We start from the raw sequence: 11809 nt of genomic DNA on the forward strand, positions 1-11809 counted from the left end.
TATCATTGTGGAACATTAACTTTAACAGTGAGCAACAGCCACCACAAAGCTAAACAGGAGTCCTTCCTATCCATCTATCTGGATAGGTAGGTAAGTCCTCCCTGTTATATAATCATTGCATTATCATTCAATCGCATAATTATCCCCAGCCAAGATATAAATAAGCAACAAAAACACTTGAAAAATAAAAACATTGTCATGACACACTGTAATAAAATCTGTAAGTTTGACTTCACGTTTAATTAAGCTGCAGACAGTGTTAAAATGCTGCCATCTTGTGGTCAGTCAGCCAGCATGAAGTCTACTGTCTTGGATGAAGCTCATTTATTTATTTATTCCATCAGTTGTAGGTCACTGGCAGTGGCTCATAAATGTGAACATTATACTTATAAAAGAGGCAAACAAACAAAACTACAACAACTGACCAAGATTATATCAGGCCCAAAGTTGCGGGAATCCACAATCACAATGAAGCTTTTTTCATAAATACTGCCGGAGAACATGTAGCATGGCTGCTGTTCCACCAAACTGCGCTCTTCCTGGTATCTGCCATGCTTACAGCTCTGCGGCTTTCCATCGCATTCATGTTTAGGGTGGAATTCCGCAGGGTGCAGGTGTGTCTACCTGTGTTTGGGAAGCTTTAAACGCGGAAGTTATCGCGGCTGTGGGAGATAGGCCTCCGCGCGCTGCGATAAGCAAAACCTAAATCTGTTCCCGCGGCCGTCTTTTACAGATTCTTTTTTTTTTTGTTTGTTTGTTTGTTTTTTCCAAACACGCGTTTCGTTTTGTTTGTTGGCTTTTCTTTTTTGGGGGTTCCGGGTCCCGGGGATAGTTCGACCCAATGGCATTCACCGGACGAGCGCATCCCGGCGGGCCGGCGGAGGGAGCGGGGCTCGGGGGCAGCTCGGAGCAGCTGAGCTCCTCCGCTGTCAACCGCATCATCATGGAGTTCGTCATCTACTGCGGGAGAGCCGCCTTCCTCTGCTACCCCGTCTACCTGACGGGCTACTGGGGCCTCAGTATCAGCTGGGTGCTGCTGTGCCTGGTGATGGTCACCTGGTGGAGGAAGAACCGGCAGTTTAAAGACCACCGGATCGGAACCGCCATCGACTTCGTGGACAACGAGGACACCGTGATCAACCGGGAGCTGAAGAGCGCTCTTCAGATGGCTTCATGGGTGAGTGCTGTGCTCATGGGTGACACCTACGTTTCAGCTGGGTGCTCAGGACAGGCTTTCAGCTGAGCCCCACAGGAGGACCCAGCCCTGGGTGTGATCCCTAACATAATGTATTAGTGATGTGCTGGACTGCTGTGCCAACAGCATCAACTTTGGGCCTGACAAAATCTGTGCCAGTGATTGTACTTTTGTTTTTTTGTTTTTTAATAAATATCCAACATATTGATGTGACCCCTTACATAATATGTTAACCTGCAAATGTTTGCAGATTAACCTAAACAAATTGTGCAAAACATCCTGAAAAGATATTTGCCCTGCAGGGCATCTGCTCACATACAGGGTCTTTGACAACCTCTGTACTTGATTTGCATGACATGCCAGACTTGGGCTGGACCTCTTATACCCGAAGTGAAATGGGCCCAGCTAGCCAAATGTGCTGTTGGTCTACACCACACCCACTCAGTGACTCATGGGAATTCAGAAGGGAGTAGCAGGGAGCAGGAATGCAACTTATACAGTAGAAGTGAAACAGAGTAAATTTAACTGGTGTGTGTGTGTGTGTAAGTAATTTCAAAGACATTGTACAATATGCATGAAGGATGATTAGCAATCAAAAATCCAGCTGTGCCATGTAAACACAAACAAGTCAAGCTCTGTGGTTATTGCTCACCAACAAAAATAGACTCACTTTTAGTTGAACTGTCATGCTTTCTCCCCCAGGTCCATTTCCCTGATGTTGAGAAAGTTGACTGGGTTAACAAGGTAAGATGTTTTTCTGTATAAAAATAAAAATGTCATCCTAATTTCTTTTGGGATGATGCTGGGTGTGGATATCATATCTTTATACACATGGCCTTAATCCCTTATGATTGTTTATTATATTATCTGGGTCTGACTAGCACTGTGCCTTTAAAAAACAGCGTGCAGAGACCTTTATTTTTTTGGAGGATTATATCCTTTGCAATAATTGAATGGATTTATTTGCTGTTTGATCAAGGTGTGGGACTGAGCTGCTCTTACACGCTCTTTTTTTTGCCATGTGCTCAGGTGTTGCAGCAGGCCTGGCCTTTCTTTGGGATGTTCATGGAAAAGCTCCTCAAAGAAAACATCCAGCCAGCTGTCAGACAATCCAGCCCTGCACTGAAGATGTTCACTTTCACCAAAGTCCACTTTGGACACATAGTTAGTTGGACTTCCTGCTATTTACATTTGTCCTCCATGACTTATTTACACACTCAATCTATTGACGAGGCCATTTAAATCCTCCTGATTACGAAAATGGTGCCAATTTATTAGACTGTGTGCATGATTCATTCACAAAACACATACATATGATCTACTGTTGGTAGACAACTTGGTCTCATAAATTTAATGTTTAGTGTCTCATTTAAGAAAGTTTTTAAATTTTTTTTTTTTCTCTAATCCCAGCCTCCTAGGATCACTGGGATGAGAGCTTACACCCAAGAAGCGGATCAGAAGGAGGTGATTCTGGACATGAACATCTGGTTGGTTTTTTTTTTTTTTTGTTTTTTTTTTACATTTTTCTCTTCAAAGCTGAAGTTGTGATCAATTGTCAAATGCGTTTTTGTCTTTTTATTGCAAGTGCGATGTGAACAATGTCCCAGAGGGTGCTTCCCCTCTATAGTCATCCTTCTGTTACAATTACTCTTTACATTGCAGTTATGATGGTGATGTAGACATAGATGCCGAGGTGAACGCACCAATCGTAGCTGGTGTCAAAGGGCTTAAGGTAAGGACTGGGTTTTTATGTTCTCTCTTGTCGTCGTCATCACATTTGTGTGTTCACTTCTTTTGCAAACTGTGTTGAATTTTCCAGCTCAAGGGCATGCTGAGGGTCATTTTGGAGCCTCTCATTGGTCAAGTACCGCTTGTGGGAGGAGTCACCATTTTTTTCATTCGGCCCCCAGTGAGTGTGCCTTGGATATTTGCAGTATCTCTTTGTGAAACTTGTGCCATTATTTGCTAATACACTATGAATAACTAAAAATAGTCAATAATAATTTCTAGACCCTAGAAATTAACTGGACTGGCATGACCAACCTTTTGGACAGTCCTGCCTTCAGGTTAGTTTCCATAAAAATCCTCCACAACTCCTGACTATTTTGTTTGATGGTATTAACAGTCTAAATGATCCTTTTGCTGTTTACTTATCTGTAAATGCTGTAAAACTCTCTTGTCCCCTCCAGTTCGCTGTCGGAGGAGACCATCATAGACATCATTTCCTCACTCATGGTCTTGCCCAACCGCATGTGTTTCCCACTCATAGACCAGGTCAAAGTGGACCAGATGAGGTTTCCTCTGCCTCGTGTAAGCAAGACATGCTTTAGTGTTTCCATTTTATGCAGTTTCCTTGATTGTATTAACTTTTGTCTTGCATACATTTATTTTTCATGTGAGAGTTTAAATCCTACTCCCCTTCTCAAATCGGCAGGGTGTGGTCAGGGTCCACTTGCTGGAGGCCAAAGACCTGTTGGCTAAAGACACATACATGATGGGATTGGTGAAAGGCAAATCGGATCCCTATGCAAAACTCAGAGTTGGCAACCGAAATGTTAAAAGCAAGACCATCAAAGAGAGTTTGGATCCGAAATGGAATGAAGTGTACGAGGTACTCCTGCATTTATTTATACTCATTTATACTCATTTTATGCTTTGGATTTAATAATATAATTACTACTTTAATTAATTATTACGACTTTAACCCACTTTGGGAATTTAAATTTCTTAAACCTCCTGGCTTAACTTAATATGCATCATGTTCAAGTATGAAGCCTGTTCTTCTCTGGGAAACAGACATACTTAAAATGTAATGCCTCTTTTCCTTGTTTATGAAAAGCAAATACATTCTGTCACAGATTGCACAGAAAATCACTGCAACACATTGTTTGAATGCTAAGGTCATTCAGTAGTTGACACTTTCCTACAATTTCAGGTGCGATTCTCACCCAAATCATGTTTATTATGTAAAATCTTCTAAAGCTATTCATTGAATTTTAAAATTCAGTCTGCTAAATCGGGAATGGGCATGACCTAAGCATGGACCTAAGCATCTATCTGTTTACAGTTTGTTGTTCATGAGGCTCCGGGGCAAGAGTTGGAGGTTGAACTATATGATGAGGACACAGATAAAGATGATTTCCTTGGCGGGTGAGTAAATTAATGGATTAATGCATTTTGTATTCAGTATACTATAATATTCAGTAATATAATTCCATCACTTATTCCATACCATCACAGCATATTTCATCCTTACTACCTTCAAACACATATCTCATCCTGGCACTTTATAACAAAACCAAAAGCCTTTTCATCAAAAATTTATTAATACAGTTTCTGGCTTCATTCCTATTTAACTACTATTAGATTTTATTACCTAAGAAGCAAGTGATAAAAATTAAACTGCAAATTTTAACAAAGTGATAGTGATTTTACAGTTTGTCCAGCATGGTGGTTAAAGCAGTTTCTTTTAACATGAATGTTTTGTGTAGAAAAAAAAAACAAAACAAAATCCAACAAAGATTTGATTTTCTGACTAGATATGTGCTAACAACATGATCTCAGATTTCTTGTATTTTGTAGAATCATCCTACTTCTCTAACCTATGTGGGCAACTGTATTTTTCTCATTTGTTATAAAAAAAAAAATAAATTGAACCTTTGAATTTATGAGTTTGCTAAATTTGCTGTAATTTGCTGGTGGTGGTTTATAATATTATTGTGTTAGTGCTGAGAAACTGCCAAAATCATCACATTTCATTATGTGTTAGGTATCACCTTGATTTTGGCGAGGTGAAGAGAGAGAAAGAGATTGATCAGGTGAGGTTTTATCCAGTGCATATAAAGTTATCATGTATGCACAGTCTCAAATGAATAGAGACTTTGCATACGTCAAATTTCAAGAATGGGGAAAAGAAAACTTGAAGATTTTAAGATATTTGGAACCATTTTCACCATTTCTTCATCAAAATAGTCTTCATATGAAACTTGTGTTAATAGAGGAATCTCTCTCTTTTATAGTGGTTTCCTCTCGAAGGGGTCCAGAATGGCGAAGTTCATCTGAAGCTCCAGTGGTTTTCTCTTCAGGCTGACCCCAGCTTACTGAGACAGGTGCATTTGCCCCGATGTTGCTTAACTCCATATTTTTGCACACCACTTTTTATGCTCCAACATTAGAACGTTACTCATCTTGAGTCTCCTTGGCAGCATTCTTAAATGTGGCTCACTCTTGTGTCTGACTGAGTTGCTATTACTCGGTTGTGTGACTTGTATTCCTCTGTCTTCACTCCCACCCAGTCTGCAGATGGCCTTGCTTGTGCCATGCTTGCGGTGTATTTGGACAACGCCTCAAACCTACCAGTAAGTTGTTTCTATCAGGGGCTGTTGCCCCTCAGAGCAGATGATGCAATGTGGATTAATAAATGTGTTGTGTATTTTTGTGCCTTACTCCAGAAAGACCACAAAGAGATCCAAGACCATCATAAACATGGGAAACACTCAAAGGAAGCACGGGTAAGATAAGAAATTGGGATGAAAACATATGTCACTTTTGAAAGAAAAGAAGACAGAAATTGGTATGATCGTTTGCTTTCTGTCATTGGAACCTGGGAATGACCTTGCAATGACAGATTGTGATCTTTGATCTTTGTTATGCAGTCATCCAGCCCCTCTCCTAACAGAACCTGTTCGTTCGTTATTGCTGGGCATTCCACACGTGCTATGGAGATTTCATTTGTATTCTGTTACATATAAAGCTCAGCACGTTTAGTTCTTTTGAAGAACTCTTCCCTCTGTGGAGGAATGTGTGGATTGAGATTGAAGAAAATATTTTACCAGAGTTTATCACTGAAGTGTTAAATCAGGCTGTAACATAGTTTCTTTTTCACTCTCCCACCCTGCAGATGAATAATCTTCTTGTGTTAATGCTAGAGAAAAACATTAGTCACATGAAATACTTACTGTTGGCACTCACTTCATAGCTGGTATTTCCTGTTTGTTTGGTGTATGTGTGACACTTTGTGCGGGTGTGTTATTACCAGCTGGTGTTTACGTGGACAGATTCTCTTTCAGCTGAGGCTTGCTCAGGGCTTGTTTCCCTGATTATAGAAACACAAGAAAAACAGCAATTTAAAAGTGATATTTTTTGTGGCAAGTAACTAAATAAGTCATTTGATTCAAATAAAATATTCAGATTTATTTATTTATTTATTTGTTATAATAAATAAAATATTCAAGTAATATATGAGACCTTTAAATTCCCTCTTTTGGTAATTTAGGCAGTGATGAACAAATTGCAAATGATTTAAAGAAACTATTTGTTTCCACTGGTTTAGCAAACATGCCTCATTTTGAGATGTCCTAATCTGACCTGTGAAAAGAAGTCCTTGCCTCTTGGCAAGCTCTACTGACCACTAAGAAAAATCTGAAAACTCAAATATGACCATCTTAAGATTTCATTATGTTGGAATGTAAAAATGAAGGTCAACCAGACCTGTGGTGGCGGTGCAGTGTTTAAAACAGTAGCATTCAGTCAAGCTCAAAGGTGTGTAAAAGTCTGGTTCATGTATCCCAGGTGGTGGACTGTGTCTGCAGTGTGTTAAGGAGTGGAATGTAGAAGTACTGGAAGGCATGACACTGCCTGAAGTCAAATTCCTACCATGATCTTGTTGCATGAGTCTTGGAAATATGTATCTTATAGATGACAAGCCCAAAAAATAGCTGAGATGTAATCAAGTATTTGCAAATGTACTGTTCAGAGGGGCTAGTTGCGCTGCATGTAAATTCAGGTGTAACTAGGTACTGTTTTTTTACCTCTGAGGTTCATTTTAATCTCAGCTCATGTTTTACTTATGCACTGAATCATTTTTTTCCATGGACAAATACTGCCATCATTTTTTCACTTAACAGATACCCCTCACTATCTCCATTCTAACAGCATCAGCCACTATTACCTTTCACTCCAATTTAATACTGTATATATTTTCCTTTCAGGATCATATCAAACACTCCTTTACTTTTGTCTCCTGTGTTTTTAATATAAAGTGAGTGTGATACAGATACAGAGCATCAGAATTTACAAATACCGCCTCACATATATGCTTTCAGCTCACAAGGAAAACTGCCAACCCTAACTCTTTTGTGGAGTTAGCCATCAATAACGAGGTTCGGAAAAGCAAGGTAATTCTCTCACGCCATCATACTTAGCACCACTTTCTTTACAGGTTACTAAAGTCATGTCTTGGAGAGGAATGTAACTCACAAAAATGCTTTACTGCATTCTAAAATGACATACTTGTTTTGTAAATTTATGTCACAATAGTTGTCTGCCTGGATTGCAACTCATTGTCTTGTTGCAGGTTGTGTATGCGTCCAAAGACCCAGTGTGGGAGGAGGGCTTCACTTTCTTTGTGCATGATGTTAAAACTCAGCAGCTCAGTGTTAAGGTTCGTAATATACAGTTTTACTCAACATGCAGGTTATTTCTAAGGGATTCCAATATGTCTTATAAATGAATCATGAGCATTTAAAACTATTTTAGAGAAAGCTGATGTGAAAGGCACAGTGTGTAAATAGCTAGACAGTAGTCAAGACAGTGAACCAGTATTATCACTATAATATAGAATCACATTTGTATGCCATGCAATTAATATTAAAGATGAAGGCTTGAAAGCCAAATACTTGCAATTTCCATATTAAAAAAATTATACATTTTAAGTCCTATTGTAAATGATCCCTTGAACCTGCATTTATCACTATGTTCATCCCATTAGAAAAATGAAATCCACCAAAACATGTCAGTCAGTCTATCCTCAGGAGGGATAGCATGCAATTTATTCTCAACTTAAATATGTTTTTTTTTTTTTTCCTCTCTGCATTGTCGTGGCTCAGGTCATAGAGCATGAAAAGAAGAGTCCACTTGGCTCTTTAAACTTGCCCCTGAGTCGTCTCCTTAGCATTTCCAACATGACACTGGACCAGCGCTTCCAGCTTGAGCGCTCTGGTGCAAGCAGCCAGATCAAACTGAAGGCCACTCTCAGGGTAGGTGCATAGAAACCCGTTTTTTACACACACCCTCAATGCAAAAATACAATCTCAGGTTTCCAAAAACTACATTCAGCTGCTTCCTGTTTTAAGATAATCATCCTCATCGGAAATACATTGTTACTGGCTCATCCAGTGTCCATTTTGCTGTAATTTCCGGCCGATACACAGTACCAGTTAAATGATTTACCCAGTGCTTCATGAGAAATGAGTGTTGGATGTTTTTACATGACTTATTTCCGTTATCCTATGCTAGGTTCTTGCTCTTGAAAAGCCTGCTCCAAAGATACTGGTAAATCCTCCATCACAAGCTACAAAACAAAAACCACAGACCAACCAAGGAAGCAGTAGCACTGCATCCACTCCCCCTTCAACCATTCCTGCCAACAATACTCCTGTTACCCAAGCTTCATCACCAAATGCAAACTCCCATGATGGCTTGAATGAAAATTATATATCTCACCGCCGTGGTTCCTTCCGGGGTTCAGACGACTGGCGATCGCCTTTGGCCTCGACAGCAAACATACGACGCTATGACTCCCACAGCTTGCTGTCGGACAACTCCATCGCTTCGTCACGTTTTGATGTCTCAGAGGGAGCTTTGTATCCAGAGTAAGTCCAGAGCTTTGTTCAGTATGTGTCCACACGTCTTTCCTGTAGTGTTAAATAAACCGTGTATTTTAGCAACCAGAATACACCTGATAAAACTGAGATTAATATTTTATTTATTTATTTTTTTGCAACCAATATAGGGCCCTCAGGAGACATGAGGGTTCACTTGGGGAGATCCAGCTGACTGTGCGCTATGCTAACCTGAGGAGAAAACTCATTGTTGTTATTAACGCTTGCAGGTAGTGTAGTATGCCACAATATGATCTACTTCCAACCTGCTTGCAGAAAAAGAAGCGAAAAGTCTGAAGAGGTCAAAACTTCAGTGACTTTTGCTTTATGACCTGAATGAACGCTACAAGCTAAAATGTGTTGGTCTGATGACCTTGAATATAAATTTAACAATGAAAAAGAGATTCATTAATTTGGTGAGAGGTGTGCACAAACCTACGTAAAACACATGACTCATTGTTTGTCACTTTTGCCGTCAGGAACTTATTCCCCTGCAGTGACAATGGCACAGACTCATATGTCCGCCTGTATTTGCTCCCTGACCAAACCTGGAGGCACCGCAAGAGGACTCAAGTCAAGCGGAGGACAGTCAATCCTGTCTTCAATGACAAGTAAACATATGAGTTCAGTTTTGATCACTAAACTGTGTATATAGTATATATTACAAGATCCAAGGTTGAAATTGAGCCTGGCCCTCTGTCATCACAGGTTTGAGTATGACGTGTCACTTGAGGAAGCCCAAACGAGGAAACTGGATGTGTCTGTGAAAAACAACAAAATGTTGATCACAAGGGAGAGGAAGGACATTGGCATGGTAGTTAAGGCGTCTTATATTGTACCCTGTCATTTGATTCCTCAAAGACATTTTCAATTTTTGATTAGTTTTTGTTTGCTTATTTTTTTTTATACATAAATGCTCATGGAAGATGAATGTTCCACCTCTGCTTCCGTCCACAGGTGATGATAGATCTGTCACAATTGGATCTTGCCAAAGGCTCCACAGAGTGGTAAGGTCCCCAGTTTTCCTCTTTTGATTATGATTAAGATCAAACTGTTGATTCCAGAGATAGTGGATTTCAGTCACGTGACTTCCAGCTGGCAAGCGGAAATTTGAACTTAAGTCAAACTAAAGATGTAGATATGAACACTTGAAGCTTGCTCAACTAAGACTGATAAAAATTCTTGCTTGACTTGATTTAGTTTTTTTGTGTGTTTTTAAGATGAAATGATTGATGACCTGGCTGTAGCAGGCCATCTATGAACAACGCACATGGCGGATATTAGGGCAGGGTCTGAGTGATTAAAATATGGAAAATTGATTAATTGACGGAATAACATATAACTTGATTTGCCAAATGATTTGCTTGATCTTGCACTAAGAGTAGACTGGACTTCCTTGATTTGCACCACAGTACTACTTACCAGACTTACTTTATTTCCTTGTGGTTTGTTCTGGGATAATATATTGGGAGATTTAATGTTTAACAGGACTCATCTGAGGTATATTCAATTATAGTACATTGTTTTCTCCAAAATGAAAGCACTGACTTATCTGTACCACAAGTGTGAAGATCACTAATAATGCTGTATGATATTATATGTAAAGAAGAAAATGTTCCAAGTAAAAATGTATCACATCTCTGTGCTCTTCAGGTATGAGCTCACACTGCCTGGGCTGAAGAAATCCAGCTAGCAAGTTGAAATCTAAACTGCAAGCATTTCAGCCACTTCAAGGACAACTGTAGGTGTGCTAAATACTTTTTATAATTGTCTTCCTTATCATCTCCTGTCAGATTTAGATTTTTCAAATGCAGGACTAAACTTACCTCAGATTCAGGACATGCTTGGGTTTTATATATCAAACTTTGTATAGTCACAGACACATACTATTAAAGTAATATTCACATTACAATTCCAGTTTTACTTAAGGTCTTCCTAAGAACATATGATTTAATTAGATCTCATCTCCCTTACAGTTATCTCATTTGGTAAAATGAACATATGTGAACATGTTTTAAATTGTCTTGAGCAGAGCATGCGGACAGATAAACTACTATTTTACAGTATCCTCGCTAGCATAAGCAATTGTAAGTATTATTTTGACTTCTATATATCAAATGGTTCTGAATAACAGCTGTTACAACATTTTTTACATGCACACAAAAGGAATTTGTCACGAAAGGTCAGAGGAAGAAAAAATGTCTTTATTATCCTGTTGCTTTTAAATTGATTAAAGCCAAAGTTATCATTTTGTATTTCATTGTAAATATATATATTTGCAGTTTTATGTAATATATTAAGGGGAATAAACAATCTAGTTTTGTTTTTTGTTTTTTTTTTAAACAGTCCCTGAGAATCATGGCATGGTAAGGAAGGATGACATGCGTTGCTACAAACTCACATACACATATTCACATCTCGAAGGTGTGTGTGGACAGCTGAGCTGTTCTGCAGAAGCGCTGCGTTCATCTAAAGCAAAACTGCATTCAAGTTGTCACTTAATTGCACCTTGGCTACAATTTCTGAAGGACTAGGAGAATATCTTTGAATACACATGAAGACTTTAGTTTTTCTTTTTTTTTTTTTTTTAGCAATATAAAGATTTTTTTCCACTTTCAACTTGAATGGGCATTTCACACCAAAAGATTACCTTTATGGACAAGATTAAATAATAAATTATAATTTTTGTCTGGGCTGATTTTCTGTTTAAGTGAAAAGTTAATCTATTAAAAGAAACAATTAGGATGTGAAAAATTCTTTGTTACAGCCATCCATTCAGTACATCTTCATAAGCATATATGCCAACAGATGATATTAACTCTAAATAAGAAAAGCTAAATAGTTCCAATGTTGATCCTGACTTCTCAATAATTTAAGTTACCCAGTTTCGTTTAAAGACTCCCGCACCTTCGCCACCAGGAAACAGATTAGCGGCTGAACATGAATGAATGAA

The 11809-nt window shown here is 38.8% G+C and overlaps 1 protein-coding gene across 1 annotated transcript; it reads left to right on the forward strand.

The window, feature by feature from the left end:
- The first annotated feature begins 639 nt into the window (after positions 1-639).
- On the forward strand, positions 640-11179 carry esyt3 (extended synaptotagmin-like protein 3). The gene is made up of 23 exons (XM_029530957.1): positions 640-1177; positions 1898-1939; positions 2225-2359; positions 2606-2682; positions 2858-2927; positions 3015-3104; positions 3206-3261; positions 3385-3505; positions 3630-3806; positions 4263-4345; positions 4965-5013; positions 5215-5304; positions 5491-5553; positions 5647-5706; positions 7300-7371; positions 7551-7637; positions 8083-8232; positions 8492-8847; positions 8988-9086; positions 9336-9467; positions 9565-9670; positions 9814-9863; positions 10510-11179. Exons 1-23 carry the CDS (start codon positions 842-844, stop codon positions 10547-10549), a joined length of 2541 nt encoding a protein of 846 aa, XP_029386817.1. The 5' UTR covers positions 640-841; the 3' UTR covers positions 10550-11179.
- The last annotated feature ends 630 nt before the right edge of the window (positions 11180-11809 follow it).

This window comes from Echeneis naucrates, chromosome 21 (assembly GCF_900963305.1).
Source record: "Echeneis naucrates chromosome 21, fEcheNa1.1, whole genome shotgun sequence".
NCBI lineage: Eukaryota > Metazoa > Chordata > Actinopteri > Carangiformes > Echeneidae > Echeneis > Echeneis naucrates.

What these genes read in the sequence shown, in the direction of transcription:
- esyt3 (XM_029530957.1), top strand. Translation starts at nt 842, where the DNA reads ATGGCATTCACCGGACGAGCGCATCCCGGCGGGCCGGCGGAGGGAGCG. An exon ending in TTTTTTTCATTCGGCCCCCA is followed by an intron (nt 3,105 to 3,205) that starts GTGAGTGTGCCT and finishes AATAATTTCTAG; the next exon opens with ACCCTAGAAATTAACTGGAC. An exon ending in AATGGAATGAAGTGTACGAG is followed by an intron (nt 3,807 to 4,262) that starts GTACTCCTGCAT and finishes ATCTGTTTACAG; the next exon opens with TTTGTTGTTCATGAGGCTCC.